Source organism: Grampus griseus, assembly GCF_964374135.1.
Source record: "Grampus griseus genome assembly, chromosome: 4".
In the NCBI taxonomy this organism is placed as follows: domain Eukaryota; kingdom Metazoa; phylum Chordata; class Mammalia; order Artiodactyla; family Delphinidae; genus Grampus; species Grampus griseus.
Window position 1 is genome coordinate 72815323 of NC_138997.1, and position 24526 is coordinate 72839848.

The window sequence follows — 24526 nt, forward strand, 5'->3', positions numbered from 1 at the left end:
AATTACACCTCAAAAAAAGAAAAGACAGGCTGCAGGATGTAGCCTCCTGGCCCAGGGAGGGTGTTCAATAAATAGCTGGCGCTGTTTTTGTTGGGAAGAAAGGAGTTATTTGAAAGGCAAAAGAATCTACCAGGTGTCAGGACAAGACCTGGAGGTGAGGTGGGAGATTCTAGCAACAGCCGGGTTTCAGCTTGGGCACTTGGGCATAGGTGTGAGGCCACCATCAGAGACAGCAGGATGGGGGATGGGGTGCACTTGCTGAGTGACTCACGTGAGGAAGCGAGGGGCGGTGCGCCGCTGGGGCCGGAGCAAAAGGAAGAAAGAGGCAGAGGGAAGCTCACCGAGCACAGGCGAGGTCCTGGGAGCGAGCGCGGTAAGGGGACCACGGGCCCCGGCGTGGTCGCCAGGGACGGGCGCGGGCGCGGGCGCCGGGGAGGCGGGAGCATCCGGGCTACAGCGGCGGCCGCGCGGGGAGGCGAGCTCTGCTGGGCGGGCGCCTGAGACGCGGCCTCCGAGGCGATCCTCAGCCCCGCGTATGAGCCCGGCGGGGGGGGTGGGTGGCGGGGCGGTGACAGCGGAAGGGATGGCGAGAGGGGATGGCCTCCTCTGTCCGCATTACTTCTGGGGTCCTCAGGACGGAGGTACTTGGCCTAGCATCGCCCCTTCCAACCGCTCCTCGCTGGCCCGGGCTCCAGCCGCGACCCTGGGATGGCGGCGGATTCCTGCAGGCTGATCCCGGCCCCCCCCAACAAAAAAAACCCCGCCGGCGCTCCCCTACCAGAAAGTGCAGTGACCCCCCTGTGCCTGTGGGTCCGATCACACGCCCCCACCCCCATCCTGCTGAGCGCCTCCCTCCCATTGCCCACCTGTCAGCACTCCTGCCACCGCCAACAACGGAGGAAGCAGAGGGACCCCAAACCAGACCTGGGCATAGGGTGAGGGCTGCACCGGAAGGCGAGACCCTGAGAAGGCCTGCTTAGATGTGGACCAGTGACTAATTGGGTGTGAGGGGACTTGACCACCAAAGCTGTGTTGTGGTATCTTTGCTTCCAGATTTGAGGCAATGGCCTAACTAAGCAAAGATAATCTAATTTGGCCTTAGGTCAGCAAACACTTCCTGGAGGTCCTCAAAAAAATAGAGCGCCCAGGGCTCTGACAGCTGCCCTTTACTGCTCACACACTCACTGTGTGCTTGTGCTGAGCTAATGCTTATGGACCTCATCCCTCTTCTTTGCAACAGCCCATCAAGGTCCATCACCTGCACTTAGCAGGTGAGAAAGCTGAGGCACAGGCACTTTAAGTCACTTGCCCCAAAGCAAGGGCTAGCAAAGAGTAGAGTCAGGATCTGAAAGCAGGTCTTTCTACCCTAGGGCATCACGCTGCCTCTACAGTAACACTAGGTGCTGAAAGTGAAACTTGGTACAAGTACGGGTCCCCTTGGCTTGTATTTCTGGCAGCTTAGTAGGAAACAGAACCGTGTATGATGAGAGGTTCATTTTGCATGGAAATCAGTGGTTGTCATGGAGTGTGGATCTGCAGAGTGCATTGGCCATTGGCGGGGCAGGTGGTGCGGTAGCGCGTGGTCCACCTGGACTATGCCCATTGTTGCGAAATCACTTTTCTCAGCCATGTGACACCAATGATTCACAATCCTCCTTCAGAAACTCCCTCTCCTTTGTATCAGCTATTCTTTCTCAGTCATCTCCTTGGCTTGTTTTTTTTTTTTTTTTCCTCTTGTTGGTATTCCCTTGGCCTCAGTGTTCACATTCTCCAGTACTCGTTTTAGACAATTATACTGATGTTTCCTACTTTACCTATCATCTCAATGATGGCAACTCCCAAATTCATCTTTCTAGCCTACCCCTAATCTGTTAACTCCAGACCCAAATCCTCAAATATTCTAATCCCTACTGCCTAATTGCAGTGCATGCCCACAAGGCACCCAAATCCAATATTTCCAGATACAAATTTATCATCTCTAGCCTTCCCACAAGGGTCTTGGTTCAGGTCTCTTCACATCCTTGCCTGGGATACTATAGCACCTTCCAAATTGGTCTTCCTGCCCTCTTTTTTTTTTTTTTTTTTTTAGCATCTTTATTGGAGTATAATTGCTTTACAATGGTGTGTTAGTTTCCACGTTATAGCAAAGTGAATCAGCTATACATATACATATATCCCCATATCTCTTCCCTCCTGCATCTCCCTCCCTCCCACCCTCCCTATCCCACCCTTCTACCTGGTCACAAAGCACTGAGCTGACCTCCCTGTGCTATGTGGCTGCTTCCCACTAGCTATCTATTTTACATTTGGTAGTGTATATATGTCCATGCCACTCTCTCACTTCATCCCAGTTTACCCTTCCCCCTCCCTGTGTCCTCAAGTCCATTCTCTACCTCTGCATCTTTATTCCTGTCCTGACCCTAGGTTCTTCAGAACCTTTTTTTTTTTTAGAGTCCATATACATGTGTTAGCATACGGTATTTGTTTTTCTCTTTCTGACTTACTTCACTCTGTATGACAAACTATATCCATCCACCTCACTACAAATAACTCAATTTTGTTTCTTTTTATGGCTGAGTAATATTCCATTGTATATATGTGCCACATCTTCTTTATCCATTCATCTGTCGATGGACACTTAGGTTGCTTCCATGTCCTGGCTATCGTGAAGAGAGCTGCAATGAATATTGTGGTACGTGACTCTTTTTGAATTATGGTTTTCTCAGGGTATATGCCCAGTAGTGGGATTGCTGGGTCGTATGGTAGTTCTATTTTTAGTTTTTTAAGGAACCTTCTTACTGTTCTCCATAGTGGCTGTATCAATTTACATTCCCACCAACAGTGCAAGAGGGTTCACTTTTCTCCACATCCTCTCCACCATTTATTGTTTGTAGATGTTTTCATGATGGCCATTCTGACTGGTGTGAGGTGATACCTCATTGTACTTTTGATTTGCATTTCTCTAGTGATTAGTGATGTTGAGCATTCTTTCATGTGTTTGTTGGCAATCTGTATATCTTCTTTGGAGAAATGTCTATTTAGGTCTTCTGCCCATTTTTGGATTGGGTTGTTTTTTTTGATACCCAGCTGCATGAGCTGTTTGTATATTTTGAAGTTTAATCCTTTGTCAGTTGCTTCGCTTGCAAATATTTTCTCCCATTCTGTGGGTTGTCTTTTCGTCTTGTTTATGGTTTCCTTTGCTGTGAAAAAGCTTTTAAGTTCCATTAGGTCCCATTTGTTTATTTTTGTTTTTATTTCCATTTCTCTAGGAGGTGGGTCAAAAAGGATCTTGCTGTGACTTATGTCATGGAGTGTTCTGCCTATGTTTTCCTCTAAGTTTTATAGTGTCTGGCCTTACATTTAGGTCTTTAATCCATTCTGAGTTCACTTTTGTGTATGGTGTTAGGGAGTGTTCTAATTTCATTCTTTTGCATGTAGCTGTCCAGTTATCCCAGCACCACTTATTGAAGAGGCTGTCTTTTCTCCATTGTATACTCTTGCCTCCTTTATCAAAGATAAGGTGACCATATGTGCGTGGGTTTATCTCTGGGCTTTCTATCCTGTTCCATTGATCTATATTTCTGTTTTTGTGCTAGTACCATACTGTCTTGATTACTGTAGCTTTGTAGTATAGTCTGAAGTCCAGGAGGCTGATTCCTCCAGCTCCGTTTTTCTTTCTCAAGATTGCTTTGGCTATTCGGGGGTCTTTTGTGTTTCCGTACAAATTGTGAAATTTTTTGTTCTAGTTCTGTGAAAAATGCCAGTGGTAGTTTGATAGGGATTGCATTGAATCTGTAGATTGCTTTAGGTAGTATAGTCATTTTCACAATGTTGATTCTTCCAATCCAAGAACATGGTATATCTCTTCATCTGTTCATATCATATTTAATTTCTTTCATCAGTGTCTTATAGTTTTCTGCATACAGGTCTTTTGTCTCCTTAGGTAGGTTTATTCCTAGGTATTTTATTCTTTTTGTTGCAGTGGTAAATGGGAGTGTTTCCTTAATTTCTCTTTCAGATTTTTCATCATTAGCGTATAGGAATGCAAGAGATTTCTGTGCATTAATTTTGTATCCTGTACTTTACCAGATTCATTGATTAGCTCTAGAAGTTTTCTGGTAGCATCTTTAGGATTCTCTATGTATACTATCATGTCATTGGCAAACAGTGACAGCTTTACTTCTTCTTTTCCGATTAGGATTCCTTTTATTTCTTTTTCTTCTCTGATTGCTGTGGCTAAAACTTCCAAAACTGTGTTAAATAATAGTGGTGAGAGTGGGCAAACTTGTCTTGTTCCTGATCTTAGTGGAAATGATTTCAGTTTTTCACATTGAGAATGATGTTGGCTGTGGGTTTGTCATATATGGCCTTTATTATGTTGAGGTAATTTCCCTCCATGCCTGTTTTCTGGTTTGTTTTTTTTTAAATCATAAATGGGTGTTGAATTTTGTCAAAAGCTTTTTCTGCATCTGTTGAGATGATCATATGGTTTTTCTCCTTCAATTTGTTAATATGGTTTATCACGTTGATAGATTTGCGTATATTGAAGAATCCTTGCATTCCTGGAATCAACCCCACTTGATCATGGTGTATGATCCTTTTAATGTGCTGTTGGATTCTGTTTGCTAGTATTTTGTTGAGGATTTTCGCATCTACGTTCATCAGTGATATTGGCCTGTAGTTTTCTTTCTTTGTGACCTCTTTGTCTGGTTTTGGTATCAGGGTGATGGTGACCTCATAGAATGAGTTTAGGAGTGTTCCTCTCTCTGCTGTATTTTGGAAGAGTTTGAGAAGGATCAGTGTTAGCTCTTCTCTAAATGTTTGATAGAATTCACCTGTGAAGCCATCCGGTCCTGGGCTTTTGTTTGTTGGAAGATTTTTAATCAAAATCTCAATTTCAGTGCTTGTGATTGGTCTGTTTATATTTTCTATTTCTTCCTGGTTCAGTCTCGGAAGGTTGTGCTTTTCTAAGACTGTGTCCATTTCTTCTGGGTTGTCTATTTTATTGGCATAGAGTTGCTTGTAGTAATCTCTCATGATCCTTTGTATTTCTGCAGTGTCAGTTGTTACTTCTTTTTCATTTCTATATCTATTGATTTGAGTCTTCTCCCTTTTTTTCTTGATGAGTCTGGCTAATGGTTTATCAACTTTGTTTATCTTCTCAAAGAACCATCTTGTAGTTTTATTGATCTTTGCTCTTGTTTCCTTCATTTCTTTTTCATTTATTTCTGATCTGATCTTTATGATTTCTTTCCTTCTGTTAACTTTGGGGTTTTTTTGTTCTTCTTTCTCTAATTGCTTTAGGTGTAATGTTAGGTTGTTTATTTGAGATGTTTCTTGTTTCTTGAGGTAGGATTGTATTGCTATAAACTTCCCTCTTAGAACTGCTCTTGCTGCATCCCGTAGGTTTTGGATCATCATGTTTTCATTGTCATTTGTTTCTAGGTATTTTTTTATTTCCTTTTTGATTTCTTCAGTGATCTCTTGTTTATTAAGTAGTGTATTGTTCAGCCTCCATGTGTTTGTATTTTTTACAGATTTTTTCCTGTAATTGATATCTAGTCTCATAGCCTTGTGGTCGGAAAAGGTACTTCATATGATTTCAGTTTTCTTATATTTACCAAGGCTTGATTTGTGACCCAAGATATACTCTGTCCTGGAGAATGTTGCATGAGCACTTGAGAAGAAAGTGTATTCTGTTGTGTTTGAATGGAATGTCCTATAAATATCAATTAAGTCCATCTTGTTTAATGTATCATTTAAAGCTTGTGTTTCCTTATTTATTTTCATTTTGGATGATCTGTCCATTGGTGAGAGTGGGGTGTTAAAGTCCCCAACTATGATTGTGTTACTCTCAATTTCCCCTTTTATGGCTGTTAGCATTTGCCTTATATATTGAGGTGCTCCTATGTGGGGTGCATAAATATTTACAATTGTTATATCTTCTTCTTGGATTAATCCCTTGATCATTATGTAGTGTCCTTCTTTGTCTCTTGTAATAGTTTTTATTTTAAAGTCTATTTTGTCTGATATGAGGATTGCTACTCAGCTTTCTTTTGGTTTCCATTTGCATGGAATATCTTTTTCCATCCCCTCACTTTCAGTCTGTATGTGTCCCTAGGTCTGAAGTGGGTCTCTCGTAGACACCATAAACATGGCTCTTGTTTTTGTATCCATTCAACCAGTCTATGTCTTTTGGTTGGAGCATTTAATCCATTTACATTTAAGGTAGTTATCAATATGTATGTTCCTATTAGCATTTTCTTAATTGTTTTGGGTTTGTTACTGTAGGTCTTTTACTTGTCTTGTGTTTCCTGCCTAGAGAAGTTCCTTTAGCATTTGTTGTAGAGCTGGTTTGGTGGTGCTGAATTCTCTTAGCTTTTGCTTGTCTGTAAAGGTTTTAATTTCTCCATTGAATCTGAATGAGATCTTTGCTGGGTAGAGTAATCTTGGCTGTAGGTTTTTCCCTTTCATCACTTTAAATATGTCCTGCCACTCCCTTCTGGCTTGTAGAGTTTCTGCTGAAACACCAGCTGTTAACTTTATGGGGATTCCCTTGTATGTTATTTGTTGTTTTTCCCTTGCTGCTTTTAATATTTTTTCTTTGTATTTAATTTTTGATAGTTTGATTAATCTGTGTCTTGGTGTGTTTCTCCTTGGATGTATCCTGTATGGGACTCTCTGTGCTTCCTGGACTTGATTGACTATTTTGGGAAGTTTTCAACTATAACCTCTTCAAGAATTTCTCAGTCCCTTTCTTTTTCTCTTCTTTTTCTGGGACCCCTATAATGCGAATGTTGTTGCATTTAATGGTATCCCAGAGGTCTCTGAGACTGTCCTCAATTCATTTCATTCTTTTTTCGTTATTCTGCTCTGCAGTAGTTATTTCCACTATTTCATCTTCCAGCTCACTATCCGTTTCCTGCCTCAGTTATTCTGCTATTGATTCCTTCTAGAGAATTTTTAATTTCATTTATCGTGTTGTTCATCATTGTTTGGTTGCTCTTTAGTTCTTCTGGGTCCTTGTTAAATGTTTCTTATATTTTCTCCATTCTATTTCCAAGATTTTGGATCATCTTTACTATCACTACACTGAATTCTTTTTCAGGTAGAATGCCTATTTCCTCTTCATTTGTTTGTCCTCATGGGTTTTTACCTTGCTCCTTCATCTGCTGTGTGTTTCTCTGTCTTCTCATTTTGCTTAACTTACTGTGTTTGGGGTCTCTGTTTTGCAGGCTGCAGGTTCGTAGTTCCTGTTTTTTGTGTCTGCCCACAGTGGGTAAGTTTGGTTCAGTGCGTTGTGTAGGCTTGCTGGTGGAGGGGACTGGTGCCTGTGTTCTGGTGGATGAGGCTGGATCTTGTCTTTCTGGTGGGCCAGACCATGTCTGGTGGTGTGTTTTGGGGTGTCTGTGGCCTTATTATGATTTTAGGCAGCGACTCTTCTAATGGGTGGGGTTGTGTTCCTGTCTTGCTAGTTGTTTGGCATAGGGCGTCCAGCACTGTAGTTTGCTGGTTGTTGAGTGGAGCTGGGTCAGCTTTGAGATGGAGATCTCTCGGAGAGCTTTCACCGTTTGATATTATGTGCAGCCTGGAGGTCTCTGGTGGACCAATGTCCCGAACTCAGCTCTCCCACCTCAGAGGCACAGGCCTGACACCCAGCCAGAGCACCGGTCAGCCACATGGCTCAGAAGAAAAGGGAGAAAGAAAGAAAGATTGAAAGAGAGAAAGAAAGAAAGAAAGAATAAAATAATGTTATTAAAATAAAAAATAAAGAAAATTATTAAAAATTAAAAAGTAATTAAAAAGAAGAAAGAAGAGAGCAACCAAACCAAAGTGCAAATCCACCAACAATAACAAGCGTATACTATAAAAACAACAACAAACAAAAAACCAGACAGACAGAACCCTAGGACAAATGGTAAAAGCAAATCTATACAGACAAAATCACACAAAGAAGCATACACATACACACAAAAAGAGAAAAAGGAAAAAATATATATATTAAAAAAAAAGAGAGCAGCGAAATCAATAAACAAATCTTCCAGTGATAATGAACTCTAAATACTAAACTAAGATAAACATAAAATCAGAGACAAATTAGATGCAAAAAGCAAACCCCAAGTCTACAGTTGCCCCCAAAGTCCACCTCCTCAATTTAGGGTGATTCATTGTCTATTCAGGTATTCCAGAGACGCAGGGTACATCAGGTTGATTGTGGAGATTTAATCCACTGCTGCTGAGGCTGCTGGGAGAGATTTCCCTTTCTCTTCTTTGTTCGCAAAGCTCCTGGGGTTCAGCTTTGGATTTGGCCCCGCCTCTGCATGCAGGTCGCCTGAGGGCATCTGTTCTTGGCTCAGACAGGATGGGGTTAAAGTAGCAGCTGATTAGGGGGCTCTGGCTCACTCAGGCTGGGGGGGAGGGAGGGGTACGGAATGCAGGGTGAGCCTGTGGTAGCAGAGGCCGGCGTGCCGTTCCCGTAGCCCCACAGACCCTCTTGAAAGCTCAAGAATCTTGGTCTTTGGTGTCTTCAGACCTGACCAGAGAGAACAAGCCTTTCTTCCTTAGCACCGTGTGCATGCCTCTAGGGAAGCCCTTTGCATGTTGTATAACTGCTGACTTGTCTGTCTTCCCCTGTGCGTTCCTTTAGCACTGATTTTGTCTTATCCTTTGTATCCCTTGGCCTGGCACATAATAGACAGTAAATATTTGTGTAGCTAATGACCTTGTAATGAATTGAAATTTTTTGATGACAGTTTATAGTTCATAAAACATTTCACAGTGCCTCAGGTGACATCTCACTCCACTCTTCCTCTGATCTGTCACCATTAGTCAGTTAATGTGTGTGTGTTGGTAGAGGAGGAGCATTAGAAAGTGAGTTTGCAGGTGGCTGGAGATGAAGGTGAACGACAAAATGAAAATAAGGTCGCCAAATAGGGGAGTTGATCCTAAGGGTGTTTTTACGGTTGACATAAATGTTCAGTCACGGCATGGTGACTCTCTTCTACTTTCCTTAGACATCGGGTCAAATGAGGAAGCTGAGCCCACTCAACTAGAAGAGAAGCAAAGACAAAGTCATCATGGCTTCAGTGTCTACGCATGAACACCAAGATAAAGGTCCCCATTTGCCACCACCAAGCAAGCAGGTATATTTCTAATTTGAAAGTCTGCCATTTAAAGAGGAACATCATACAGGACTTCCCTTAAACCTCATCCTTGATCAGTCATCTTAGTTTTTTCTGTCTGGCGCTTTGTAGGATGGGTTCAGGGAAAATAGAACGGGGAAGGAAAGTGTATTTTTGGCTGCCTTGAAAAGGAGCCTTTTCAATTATTTACAAAATCCTTTCTTTACTCTTCCCTGTGTAGAATTCAGCTTAACTAACTCTTCCATAGGTTGTCAGTGACTGAAGAGGTTTCCTTTACCAGAACAAAACTCTTAATTGAATCTCACAGAATGCTACAGGATGCATGTTTTTTCATTTCTGTTATCAAGGCTAATCATACTAAGGCTATGCTGCTGACAGGTGTTCCTGTTTGGGATGGCAGAGTCCTTAACTACTAAATTAGGCATCAGATTGAGAACCCCAGTGTTAACAGGGACACAGTTTTTCAACTTCTTGAGAATGAATACTGTTTGTTTCGGGGACACATAAGTGAAGAAAAGAGAAAGTATTGTGATGGGATAGTAGAGTTCATGTTCTCTGGAGTCAACCTTTTCAAGCTAAAAATGCGTTATGGAGGAGATGATATTTAAGGAGCAAAGTTTAGGAGAGGCAAATAGACAAATGATATCACATCATAAGGAATTTAGACACCCAAGTTGCCTTTGTGAAATGGAGATCCATAAAACATTTATGGTTCTACCGAAAAGGATCACCAGAGCTCTCTGGGGACACTGCAGCAGCTTCAGTCTTGACTGCAGGACTCACAGCAGTTGTGATAGTTGGGGTCCCTGCCCATGGATGTGTGTATGTGTGTGTGTTTCGCGGGAGGAGAGGGAGGGAGGTGTTGCTTATTTCTGCCGCAGCCACAGGCAGAACCAAGAAGAAGTATTTGCACTGGGATGAGGAAGAGTGCTTGCTGAGCTAACGTAAGTGGTGACCAGATTCTTCCCTGGTCACTGTGACTCACCCTGACCACCACTAACGTGTGCTGTGCTATGGGGAGTTGTAGAGGAAGAAGAGGGAGGTTGCCTGCTTGGGCTGTTTGTAGAGCTCTGAAGGCACAGGTGCCACAGGATCCTTGCATGTCACCATCATGCACGTAAAATGCTTGGCACAGTGCCTGGCCTGTGTGCGAGTGCTCAGGGAATAGTGATCACCATTCACATTGACATCTACTACAAACAAAGAGTCAAAAAAGAACATTTGCAAAATCAGCAAGGTGAACTTCAAAAGCCATGGAACTGCACCTCAACAAGAAAAACACTAAAACTCCAAGAGATGAATGGCAGAGGACCTACATAAGTAATTCACAAACAAAGAAATAGCAGTGTGACTTAAGGAAAAAATTAAATAAAATTTGTTTCTAAGAAACAAATGAACCACCCACAGAATGGGAAAAATTATTTACAAATCATATATCTGAAAAGGGTCTAGTATCCAGAGTATATAAAAAGTTCTTACAACTCAATAACAAAAAGACAGCCCAATTGAAAAATGAGCAAAGGGCTTGAATAGGTGTTTCTCCGAAGAAGATATATAAATAGCCAATATTCAGATGAAAAGATGCTCAATGTCATTAGTCATTAAGGAAATACAAATCAAAACCACCATTTCACAATCACTAGCATGACCACAGTCAAAAACAGAAAGAATTCAGTTTATTTAGTTTAAATAAATTGAATAATTTATATTAAAAACATTTAAAGTGCTAATTTAAAAAAAAGAAACAAAACACGTGGGTTCAGTCCCTGGTCAGGGAACTAAGATCCTGTAAGCCGGATGGCGGAGCCAAAAAAAAGAAACAAAACAGAAAATAACAAATGTTGACAAGGATGTGGAAAAATTGGAAATCTCCTACATTGTTGGTGGGATTAGAAAATGGTGCAGCTCCTGTGCAAAACTCAAAAAGTTAAACGTAGAGTTGCAGTATGGCCCAGCAGAGCTGAAAACAAAAACTTGTGCAGGAATGTTCACAGCAGCATTATTCACAATAGCCAATGGTGGAAACAATCCAAATGTCCATCAGTGGATGAATGGAGAAACAAAATGTGTTATATTCATACAATGGAATATTATTGAGCCATAAAAAGAAATGAAATACAGATACATGTTACCACGTGGGTGAATCTTGAAAACATTATGCAAAGGAAAAGAAGCCAGCCACGAAAGGTCACATGCTGTATGATATTGTTTGTACCAAATACCCAGAATAGGCAAATCCAGAAGGCAGATTAGTGGTTGCTAGGCAGTTGGAGAGAGGAGGGAATGAGGACAGACTCCTTACTGGGTATGGAATTTCCTTTTGGGGTGATGAAAAAGCTCTGGAACTAGATAGCGGTGATGGCTGCACACATTGTAGATACACTGAATGCCGTGAACTGTATACTTTAAAATGGTTAAACGCAACATTGTAAAACAACTATGTTCCAATATAAAATGAAGAAAAAATAAAGTGTATGAGAGGATGAAAAAAATGTATAAAATGGTAACTATTATGTTATGTGTATTTTACCACAATAAAAAATTAATGAGTCACTGAACAAGAAAAGATTACAACAGAGGTCTAGTTGCAGGGATTGCCTCAACAGAGAAGGACAGTCTGGCTGAAGACTACATAGAGATGCTCAAACACATTAGTTATCAGACAATAAAATATTGCTTTATACCTATTAGACTGTTAAATTTTAGAAAACTGGATAATGCCAAGTGTTACAACATCCTTTCTTTACTCTAACCTGCTTGGAATCCAGCTTAACTAGCTCTCATGCGGTTCTTAGGCATATAGAGGAATGTTCACACGCTGCTGATGGGAGTGGATGCTGGTGTAGCCATTGGGGAGAGCACTCTCGCAAGACTTTGTTCAACTGGAATATGCATGCCCTGTATTTTACTTCTAGATACATATCTGAAAAGCGTTCTCATGTGGGTCTGTAAGGGGACACTTGGAGATGGGGACTCAGAAGCGTCCTGGAGAATCATGCCGCAGTTAGAAACAGTGGACTAGATAAATATAGCAACATGGATAGATCTTAAAAGTGTAGAACTGAGTTGAAAACATTTTTAGTAATAAAACTAAATGTATAAAACAATGCCATTTGCATTAAATACTGCAGGCACCCCAAACAATGAACATTTTGCAAGCATATATACAAACAAAAGATCCACATTAAACACCCAGAATGGCGGTGATGGGCAGAGAACGAGGATGGAGAATGTGGGTGAGAGTAAGTGAATAACCACATACATACCTACAAAAAGGGAGGATAATAAAAGATGGGAGTTAGTCCAGATCGTAGCACATCAACATGATAAAAAAAAGTACTGTAGAACTCATAAAAATAATGTCAACCATATCAATAGTTCCCCCAGATATTATGTGCAGACCATTTATAAATGTGTTTAAAAAAAACTGTTAAGATAAAAAGTAAAGTATGTAGAAAAATAAAAAGCAGTCTGCTGATGCTTTTTAGACTATAGTTTCTCACGGTCTAAAAATGCTTATAGAAGTATAAATAGGTAAATTGGAATACAGATCTATAAATAGATAACTTGTAATACTGCTCTGAGTGAGATCCCAGATGTGTAAATATTATGCTGTAGGGGAAGTCTCTCTCTTCACCCAGCAGGAGATCTTGAACTGGGTCTTAAGAAGACCAGGTAGGCAAAGGGAGTGAGTGTCATTGCAGGGACAGGGACTGCATAGACAGAGACTGGACGTAAGAAAGAAAATGTGACCTCAGCAGTAGTGCATTCTGACCAGGTATCTGCTTCATGCTCACTAGTCACTGAATCACTCTGCTTCTCCACCTGTGATTCTTTTCTTGGTGAAGTCCATCCATCGTTCACAGCTGGAAAGCACTGGCTGAAACTGGCCATTGCACAGTGCTGGCAGCGGGAAAGAACGCACGCTGTGTGACCAGAGTGAAAAGACCTCCTTGCCCTCCTCTAGGGAAGACAGAGCAGATGCTCTTCTGATGATTTCAGTCAAGTCATCACGTAACTTTCCTTGCAGAGTCTGTTGTTTTGTCCAAAATCAAAACTGCACATCCACAAATCAGAGATTTCAAAGATTATCCGGGAATGTCAAGAAGAAAGTTTCTGGAAGAGAGGTAATTGCATCCCTCTTAATCTTTGTTAATACTGTTTTTGCTGCAATAAACTGCCTAATATCGTATTAGAATTATGGTATTGATTTATTTTTGAGCAGGGACTTTGCATAATTCCCTGAAGACACTGATACCTGAGGCTGCTTGGAATTTAAGTCCATATTGAGACCCTTTTAAGGTCAGGGATAATATCTGATTTAGGAGCTGTTTACCCCCCTTAGCAAAAAGTGATGCACACCTAACACTTTCTTTCATGTGACCGAGAATGTGTACCAAGAGTGTTATTTAGAATTTCTTGAAAGAGTAGACTTTCCACAATTCCACTGAACTCTAACCTTCATCAAGTTCAGGTTCATTGCTCCCTCCCAGAGCCAAGCACACTGCTTCACATATAAAAAGTACCTATTAAATATTCGTGGAATGAATGAAGAGTGGCAGCATTCTGTTAATACTTCCCTTACAATGTCTTGAAGTAACCTTTTCTGCCAAGTCTCTTCCTCTTTCTGGGCCTGCTTTATATGAGACAAGGGTGTGAACTGAGGTTGTGCATTAAAGTCCCATTTAATTTTAAAAATTCGTGACTTGTCACTTGAAAATGTCATAATAGAGCCTATAGATATAGTCCCAATATTGCTGGCATAGGGATAATTTTACTTTGAAATACTCATTTTGATTTCTTAAATCATTCAAATCCAGTATCAGTTGTTTTTGGAAGTAACACTCCTTAGAAGTTGATGTTCACTGTTCATTACTTCTTATTGATTGTGCTGCTAGAAATTTTCTGACAACTTATGAGTGAGTAATTTATTTAAGCCCTAGTAGTTTAACATTTCAGTATGACCCATTTGCCTACCATCAGGTAGATAGCTCTGAGTGGAAAAATTCGTTGCTATTTGATTTGTCTTGGTTACTAGGAAGAGCTAGCAACCAAGACAAATCAAATAGCAACCGATTTTTTTTTATCACTTCTCTGTGCTTTGGGAAGAAGTCATTTGACACATTTTGACAGAACTAGAAACTTCCTTTTCTGGACTCACTTGCCTGTTTAGAGATAAAAATCATCTCTAAACATGGCCCATGTTTACCTCGAATGTAGTAATCTTCAGAAAATAAACGTATCCAAATTGTGTGACAAAATGTCATAAAAGACAAAAGCAGGGAACTATAGTAGATAGGGTGTGCAGTTTATCGTCCTCTTTTTTTAACTTTCATGCAGGAGTGAAAATTTCAAAATATATAGCGAATGGAAACTCCCAAATTCCCCAGCTCAGCGCACACACATGAAGATGCCTGTGTTGTATGTAGTGATCCGAATCCGGTGCATGGTGGGTGTCAGAGACGGAGTGGCAGGGGATCTAGGTTTTGTCACATTAATGCTGTGCATTAGGTTGAGTGCCTGGGGCAGACCCCAAGAAAATTCTCCATGCGGTGCTTAATATGTGTCAAATTAGTAAAATAAAAAATGACTAAAATCTCACTGCCAAAGCAGGAAGAGAAAACACTCAGAGTAATTCTCCCTCATTCTTCTAGGTGAGGGGCCAAGTTTTAAAATACCAATATTGAAGGGCGTTTCTGTTTTACAGCTCTGCCTTTTTCTCTTGTAAGCATGCTTGTCACCCAAGGACTGGTCCACCATGGTAAGATTCAGTATTTGGTACATAGTTTAACTTAAGAGAATCCAGTTTTCTGGGGTCCTCCTGGCGGGTTTTGGTACTTGGCATTTATTTTTTGGTGAAGAATTTATTTGTGCGGGCTTTTGCCTGTTTCTAGCCTACGTCCCCAGCTCTCCCTCCCATAGATGTCCTATTTCCCGGAATGAGTGACCATGACAAAGAGAAATTAAATTTGCAGTTGGAATTAAGGTCATTAATCCAGATGGGCCCAATATAATCAGAAGGGTCCTTGAAAGTGAGAGTGGATCAGAAGACAGAACCAGAGAGATGGCAGCATGAGAAAGACTCAGCTCAACATTCCTGAGTTTGAAGATGGAGGAAGGGGCCATGAGTCAAGCAATGAGTGGCCTCCAGAAGCTGGAAAGGAAGAAACCTTAGAGCCTTCAGAAGGGCTTGCAGCTCTGTTGATGCCTTGACGTAGCCCTGTACTATGGTCTGAATATTTGTATTCCCCCGCCCACCCCAAATTCACAGATTGGAATTCTAAAGCCCAAGGTGATGCTATTAGGAGGTGGGGCCTTTGCAGGTGATTAGGGCGTGAGGGTGGAGAGCTCATGAAGGCGGTTAGTGCTTTTACAAAAGAGACCCCACAGAGGGCCCTGGCCCCTTCCACCACGTGAGATTACAATGAGAAGTCGACCATGCCAGCACTCTGATCTTGGACTTCCAGCATCCGGAACAGTGAGAAATAAATGTCTGCTGTTTTATAAGCCACCCAATCTGTGGTATTTTGTTATAGCAGCTCGAATGGACTAAAACACCCAGTGAGACCCATTTTGAGCTGCTGACCTCCAGAACTGTAACGTATTGAATTTGTGTGGGTTTTTTGGGGGGTTTTTTTGGCCGCGCTACATGAGGTCTTAGTTCCCTGACCAGGGATCAAACCCGTGCCCCCTGTAGTGGAAGCGTAGAGTCTTAACTACTGGTCTGCCAGGGAAGTCCCAAATCTGTGTTGTTTTAAACCACTGAGTTTGTAGTAATTTGTTACGGCAGCCCCAGGAAACTATTGCAGCGCCTGTCTCTGTACCAGAGTTCCTGTGTCTCCTAGGGCCTTGGTATATGGTTAGACAGATACTTCCCTGCACAAGGGTGCTCCAGGGAAGAAGTAAATGGGGCTGAAATTCACCCAAGCTCTGAACACCAAGCCATTTGTCCTGGAGAGAGGCTGCATCTGCCTCAGGAGGGGCACCCGTGTACAGCAGATCATGAGGACTGACGGCCGCCCTGCGTCACCCACATAACCTCTCCGTGCCTCTTAGCACTGTCCATTGTTCCCCTCTATTCCTTGTTCCTTGCCCTCTTCTTTCTCCCCGACTCTATCCAGCCAGAGAACCTATAAACATTGCTTAGTCCCCAGACAGCAAGAAGGCACCTGACCCTGTGGAAGCCCATTATACTGAACACTGCTGATTACTAGGATTTTAGAGAGTACTTGTACCCAGCAAACATGAGGGAAGATGTTTAGCTCTTTTGGGGTCTGAAAGACCACATGTCATATATCTAGAAGAATCTCATTTCGGTCAGTATTATTGTTGTCTTTAAAGTTGATTTATTAAATATGATTTCATTTTTATAACTTGAAGATGGTCTTTTTGTGGAAATATATTAGTCAGTGATAAGCCTTTTTCAGAACATTTTTGACACAGAAAAACAAATATGGCCATGACATCTATGTATAGGGATTATGTTTTATGAATATTAAACTACTTGCTCAAAATCTACCATCTCTTACATCTGTACAAAAATATATATTTAAAATTATTTTATTTTCTCTTTTTAAAAAATATTTATTTATTTTTGGCTGCATTGGGTCTTGGTTGCTGCACGCGGGCTTTCTCTAGTTGCAGAGAGCAGGGGCTACTCTTCGCTGCTGTGCACGGGCTTCTCATTGTGGTGGCTTCTCTTGTTGCAGAGCACGGCCTCTAGGCACGCAGGCTCAGTAGTTGTGGCACACGGGCTCAGTAGTTGTGGTTCACGGGCTCTAGAGCGCAGGCTCAGTAACTGTGGTGCACAGTCCTAGTTGCTCCGCAGCATGTGGGATCTTCCTGGACCAGGGCTCGAACCCGTGTCCCCTGCATTGGCAGGCGGATTCTTAACCACTGCACCACCAGGGAAGCCCTGTACAAATATATTTTTCCAGGTTGTGTATTACTTTTCTACAAATTTCCACAAACACAGTGGCTGAAAACAATACAAATTTATTAGCTTGCAGTCTTGAAGGGCGGAAGTCCAAAATGGGTCTTTCTGAGCTGAAATCAAAGTGTCAGCAGGGCTGCATTCCTTTCTGGGGGCTCTAGGGCTTCCTTTCCCTTTCTAGCTTCTGGAACCCACCCACATTCCTTGGCACATGGTCCCTTCCTCTGTCTGCAGAGCCAGCAGCGTGGAGCCAAGTTCCCATACTGCCGTCTGTCTGGTTCTGTCTCTGAATCCTTTTTCCACATTCAGGGGTCATCGTGATTACATTGGGCCCAGCCAAATAATCCAGGATAATCTCTCTATTTTAAAGTCATCCGATTAGCCACCTTAATTCCATTTTCCACCCTAATTCCGTTTTGTTGTGTAAGATAATATATTCACAGTTTCTAGGGATTGGGATGGGAACATCTGTAGGAACATCCATTATTCTGCCCACCATAGGTGGAAATGCTTTCATTTTAAAATTGTGATTATAAGCAACTATACTCCAATAAAAATTAATTTAAAAAAATCTTAAAAACAACAAACAAAAATAAATAAATAAAATTGTGATTATATATACTCTGAATCTCTAAATTGAAACTCTGTGTTGAGTTACTTTAAAAGGGGAGGGGGCAACGACTAATTGCTTAGAACTAAGTTGTTATCTCCACCTTGCCTTGATATCTTTAAATACATCATGAATTGTCTGTTTCACGTTCTTTTTCTATACATTAAAGCCATTACTTGTTACTTGCCAAAAATGACTACTATTTGAGAGTTAAATTCAATCAAGATTTGAATTATCTCTTTTAAGATCATCTCTTTAGATTAAGAATCTGTGTATATCTTAAACCCTGAAGACTTCTTATACTTTATAAATTTAAATAAGTTATAAAATGAAATAATAATGCATTTATACATTACTTCTTAGGTTATTTAGCAGCTAATCCAAGATTTGGATCATTGCCTAAAGTTGCACGTAAGTCATAAAAGGAAAAAAAAAAGTTTCATTTTTTGAGCTTCCCTGGTGGCGCAGTGGTTGAGAGTCCGCCTGCCGATGCAGGGGACACGGGTTCGTGCACCGGTCCGGGAGGATCCCACATGGCGCCGAGCGGCTGGGCCCGTGAGCCATGGCCGCTGAGCCTGTGCCTCCGGAGCCTGTGCTCCGCAACGGGAGAGGCCAAAAAAATGTTTCATTTTTTAAAAAGAAGGTGTTTATAGCAACTGGAGATAGGAATGTCCAGGTTAACCAAATTGCCTGTATTGACTGTCTGAAAAAACCAGTCTCCATTTTTTGCCACCTTGCAGTTTTTAGTTCGTTTGATACTTTCTGATGGGAAGCTGAGCAGTAGGGACTTCACCTTAGTCCTCTAAAGCATGAACTAGGAGGGCCTGGCAGGATAACAAGAGGACATCAACAGCAGAGTCTGAATGATAGCTCCATGAGAGATTTTAATTTTCTTCTTTTGGCCAGTCTTTTCCAAATATTTTCTGTAACGGACATAACAAATGAATAGTTTTTTTAAATCAGGGCTTTCTAATAGTACATTTACCATAAACGTAGGGTTTCACCTTCTTATACTGGTTATCCATAGACCTTTTACGTACACAGAGGACGTATTCCGGTTTACGACCTGAAACCTCATTCCCAGCAAGAATAGCAGGTTGAAAATGTCTTCCATGGTTCTGCCTCGTGACCTTCCTCCCTGACATGCAAGATGGACTGCAGCTCCCCATACTCCGATCCATAAAGAAAATTAAGGGGCTCTCCTACCCCGTGATTTGGAGGCTACCTAGAGCCACAACCCAAGTCCCATCTCTCCCTCCCCATGGCTTCAGAGCTTTGTTTGCCAGTTGGGCCTCCCTCTGGCTGCCCCTGTCTGGGCATCACCCTTGCTTGCTCTATCCCAGCCCTTCTACCTCCAGTTCAAAACTGAGGAGATCAAAAGTCTCCAGTTCCCAATACTGCTCTTTAATAGGGAACTTCATTCCCAGAGATTTTGTTCATTGATTCATCAGGGTACTTTTGATATAAGAATTATTGCTGTTAATAAAGTTCGAGAAGACCATTAATGGAGGAGATTCCAAACCTTTAAATTATTTATCTTTCCTAACCTGCTCTTACAGTTGCTGGTATCTTGGGATTTGGCCTTGGAAAGGCATCATACATAAGAGTATGCCAGAGTAAATTCCATTCCTTTGAAGGTCAGCTGCGTGGGGCTGGTTTTGGTCCAGGGCATAACAGGTTTGTACTCTGCTTTTTTGGGGTTTTTTAAATAAATATATTTATTTATTTTGGGCTGCGTTGGGTCTTCGTTGCTGCGCGCAGGCTTTCTCTAGTTGCGGCGAGTGGGGGCTACTCTTCTTTGCAGTGTGCGGGCTTCTCATTGCGGTAGCTTCTCTTGTTGCGGAGCACGGGCTGTAGGCACACGAGCTCAGTAGTTGTGGCTCGTGGGCTCTAGAGCACAGGCTCAGTAGTTGTGGCACATGGGCTCAGTAGTCGTGGCGCACGGGCTTAGTTGCTCTGCGGCATGTGGGATCTTCCCGGACTAGGGCTTGAACCTGTGTCCCCTGCATTGGCAGGTGGATTCTCAACCACTGCACTGCCAGGGAAGCCCTGTACTCTGTTTGATTAAGGGATTATAATAAAGATAATTATTAAAAATTAAATGAAAGATCATTCACCATTTACAATATTAAAATAGTTTTTAACATTCATATGTTGAAAAAAACTCAAAGTTTGAGTTGTTGCTATTCAAATTCAATAATAATTATGATTTATCTGGGTTACCTATTTCATTTGCTCACCAAACATTTAGTAAGTACCTACTATGTTCAAAGCATTGTACAAGTCTCTAAAGAATGCCTTGATCAGCAGACACAGCTTCTACCGTCACGGGGTTACGCAAATTTAACCAGGGCTCTTGACTGCAGGACTTCTCAGAGCCTTTACTATATTAATATAAATCATGATTCTCATTAGGGGATACAAGCAGTAGGACTGTGGAGTAAGTGGCATTACCTCTGCTGTTAAGAGTCGCTGGGATCAAAGGGGGTTCTAACTGCTAACTTACTAAGCTGCGTGAGCTTGGACAAGTTTCTTAAACTCTCAAATCTTCAGTTTTCTCATTTGTATAATATGGTGATCAGAATTTTTTTCATGGGATGGTGTAAGGAATAGAAATGATTGTTCATGACACTCAGTGAGAGCTCAGTAAATAATAGCTATTTCTACCATGGTATTATAAGACTAGCGTTGGGGACACATTTCTCTAAAGAGCCCTTACTTGTCACAGTGGATTCTGTTTGAGATGCAGCACAACATGGTGAAAACAACATTGGACAGGAAAATCATTAATGGCCTTTTTGTGGAAGAAATTCGGGGAGTCTGAAACCAAGAAACAGCTCTGATAATTCCTGAAAAATATTAGGCTTGAGAACTTTAGCATAGAAAATACCTCTAAATAATCTAAAATATAATACAAATGAATTTATTTACAAAACAGAAACAGACTTACAGACATAGAAAACAAATTTATGGTAACCAAAGGGGAAAGGGGGCGGGGATAAATTGGGAGTTTGGGATTCACAGATACACACTACTATATATAAAATAGATAAACAACAAGGTGTTACTGTATAGCACAGGGAACTATATTCAATATCCTGTAATAAATCATAATGGAAAAGAATATGAAAAAGAATATATATAAACGTATGTATACATATAACTGAATCACTTTGCTGTACTCCAGAAACTAACACAACATTGTAAATTAGCTATACATCAATTAAAACTTTTTAAAAAATCTCTAAATAATATTGTGTTCAGACTAGAGCTTCCAGTGTCAAAGTACAAACCAACATTTTTGCTTCTATTTTAGGCACTGCCTGCTTACCTGTGAGGAATGCAAAACAAAGCATGGATTAAATAAGGAGGGAAGTTCACAGCCTTCGACTTCCTAAACTCTGTGGGTTTTCAAGTTTCCAAAAACATCTGAATTTGTACACCTTTAAAATGTCAAATGTACTTTAAAATAATTTACTTATAGTAGAACAGAAACATTGTGATTCTCTCACTCTATTGAAATGCTTTCGCCGGTTGATTCTCCATTGAATTGAGCATTCCATGTTTTTCTGTTGTTTAAGAACATGTTGGGAGCATTCATACACCAAAAGAAATTCTGTTGCACTCTTACTTGCTTACAGCTAAATAAAAGAATTTAGAGTCTTCTCTGATTCACCCCATCCATTCTTTCACTCTGCTTTTGTTCAGGGTTTTAAGATCCCTGATGGAGGATAGGAATGAATGTTGAGGAGATTGAGAATCATGCCCCAGTGTGTATGTGTGGAGGTAGAAAGAAATACAGGGCAAGAAAGACTGTGACTATGGGAAGTGCTTTCTAAAATGTAGGGGCCAAGATTTTTTAATGAAAAATGTTTCATTTTAAAGAGTCACAATATGAATCAACTGTTCTTTTTTTTTTTTTTTTTTTTTGGCTGTGTTGGGTCTTCATTTCTGTGCGAGGGCTTTCTCTAGTTGTGGCAAGCGGCGGCGGGGGGGCACTTTTCATCGCGGTGCGCGGGCCTCTCACTATCACGGCCTCTCTTTTCGTGGAGCACAGGCTCCAGACGCGCAGGCTCAGTAGTTGTGGCTCACGGGCCCAGCCGCTCTGCGGCATGTGGGATCTTCCCAGACCAGGGCTCGAACCCGTGTCCCCTGCATTAGCAGGCAGATTCTCAACCACTGCGCCGCCAGGGAAGCCCCCTCAACTGTCCTTTTGATGACCTCGGTGACTTTATGTCTCCTCGGTATGGTGAAGTTTTAGAAGAGCCCATTGTTTTAGGTTCCTTGCTTAGCTAATGGATATATGCTTATGGTCAGCTCTCAAGAACTGCGTTCTTTTATATTCTGCTGGTGGCCTAAAAGAATAAACACAACTTCCCAAAATGTCCCTCAGGAACAGTTTACGTAATTCTGGGAGGACTCACTGGAAGAATTAATTCAGAGAATGATAAACTTCAGGGCTTTAAGGGAGCTCAGAGGCTGCCAATCCAACCCCAAGAGTTGCATTCCTCTTCTCCTGCCAGGTTTTTTGCATGAAAACAAACTCTTCCACTGGGGACCTTTTGTCTTTATGACAGATTGTCTGAGCCCTACATGAAAACTTCTCTTGCATCTTTGCATTTTCTCAGGAAAATACTTTATATATGTGTCACCATTTATATACTGGGGGTGTGTGTGTACTCGTTTGCATTTTACTTACATCTTGAAACCTGTACCAAGGAGGTAAAAAGGGAAACCTCATTGAAAGTCAATGCTTGATATATATTTTATTTTCTGTATCAAAAATATTTGGAAGTTTTTATTTTTACATGAACATTATGTGTATGAAATGGAGTAATTTTGACCAAGTCTCTTTTTATGTTACATATCCTGGTGTTTTCCCGTCGATAAAGTTCTATTTCTGTAAATCAGAACGCAGAGCCAATATCCTAGCATCTTGGATGCAGTTTAACTTCTGGCTCCAACGACTAGCAATTGGTGACTCTGTGTTATCTCAGCTATTGCAGACATTCAGAATTGGGCACTTTTATTTCCTGCGTTCCAGAAGATGATTTCCCAGGGATCAGAACATTTTCACATTGATAAGCACAGCAAGTCAGTGTTAAAACCCTTCTTGGGGTAGTGGGGAAAGATGAATCTATTATTGTTAAAAGGGAACATTGTTTTTAACTGCTGACATCTTCATAGTCATTCTGACTCCAATTGGGTTTATGGTTTGGGCTCTCTGATTTTCCTAAGTGGATAAGCTTTTATTAAAGCAGTTTATCTCAGTGATCGTAGTGCGAAAGAAAATCAGTCAAGGAAAAAAACCTGGAAGGTCACCCAAGAAGTCTTGACTATTTTGCTGCATTGTCTGTTGTATATATTAGGAAGCAGGTATCTGAGGGAGAATGTCTGTTTTTCCAGGAAGACATGTTAAAGGAGCAGCATCTATTTGTCTGTTAGCATTTAGCAGTTACCAGCACCCATCCCCAAGGTGGTCATAAGTTTATAAAAGCAGTACTTCCACGATAAAAAAAAAAAAAAAAACCTTGGCAAAGAACAAGAAAAAATTGTAGATAAACTTGCATAAAAGAAAGAACTGATGAGACTACATGGTAAATGTTGGATGTCTAACCAACTTCACTGGCAAAACTCCTTATTCCTTGTTGGACTGATGTTCAAGAATGAAGAAAATGGAAAATATTCTATTATTTTACATTTGGTTAATGGAATTTAAAGTGTAACATTTGGCTACTTTATCCCTGGATGTACCTATAAGAAGAGACAAACTCGATATCTAAAATAAGCCTTGTCCTGCATTTGTACTTTACCTAGACAACATTGTAAAATGTTCTTAACAGTGAAGAATGGCACTAATAAGAGTAAGGATGAGCCTTATCCAACCAGAAAACAACATCGAAGTGGTTTATTTTAATTCCATGTGACACTCCAGTGATGCCAGAAGTGTGTTTCTGTCTTGGGTTCCTTATGAACGGATGACTAGAAAGGATTCTGTCAAGATATTTTAAATTCTGAGACATTGCTCAAACGTTCCCCCCACTGTTAGCTAAGGTGACCATTTGTTTCTAAATTTTGCGTCTCTGTGATCCTGGAGTTCAAAAGTTATTGCTGGAGTTACGCTATATTCTGCATGAAATACACAGTTCACAATTTAAAAAAATAGTAGCAAAGTCCTTTTATGTCTGATTCATTTACCAAAATAGATCAGAATTTCCAATATATGTTATATATTACCTATGTGTAACTATATATAATGATGTATATGATGCTAATATATATATATTTTTTTACATCTTTATTGGAGTATAATTGCTTTACGATGGTGTGTTAGTTTCTGCTTTATAACAAAATGAATCAGTTATACATATGTTCCCATATCTCTTCCCTCTTACTATGCTAATATATTTTTAAAATCGTCATTTAAGCAAAGACATTCTCTTCCCATACTGTCAGAATAATTTTTCTATTTTCTGTTAACATTATGACAGTAATAATATTTATATTGAATGACTTGATTAAGTAATGAAAATGTCATTGTAGGTAATTTTCTTGATATTCAAATAATGCAATTTGTTAATCAACAGAAAAATTTTCCACTGTGGAACTCTGCACCCAAATTTCAACTACAGAATTTGATTTCATAGACATTTAAAGTTGGTAGAGATTTCAGTGATTAACCCAGAGGCTACAAAGTCCAGGACCAGACGGTGTAACTGAGTGAAGCCGCACCAGTGGCATATTAAACACCAGTGTATTCCTCACTTCCACACACACCAATACGTGGGCCCACTGTTGTCAAATCTTCCAATTTTTCAAAACAAACAAGTGCAGGTTTTT

At 40.9% G+C, this 24526-nt stretch overlaps 1 protein-coding gene across 3 annotated transcripts; it reads left to right on the top strand.

The window, feature by feature from the left end:
• Positions 1-292: 292 nt before the first annotated feature.
• On the top strand, positions 293-21871 carry OCIAD2 (OCIA domain containing 2). 3 transcript variants are annotated; one of them, XM_082653789.1, is made up of 7 exons: positions 293-373; positions 9015-9143; positions 13174-13270; positions 14851-14904; positions 18050-18097; positions 19246-19363; positions 21003-21871. In XM_082653789.1, the coding sequence occupies exons 2-7, from the start codon at positions 9078-9080 to the stop codon at positions 21082-21084; spliced, it is 465 nt and encodes a 154-aa protein (XP_082509915.1). In that variant the 5' UTR covers positions 293-373; positions 9015-9077; the 3' UTR covers positions 21085-21871. The 3 variants fall into 3 exon arrangements, with proteins under 3 accessions (XP_082509915.1, XP_082509917.1, XP_082509916.1); XM_082653791.1 differs by lacking the exon at positions 19246-19363; XM_082653790.1 differs by lacking the exon at positions 18050-18097.
• Positions 21872-24526: the final 2655 nt, after the last annotated feature.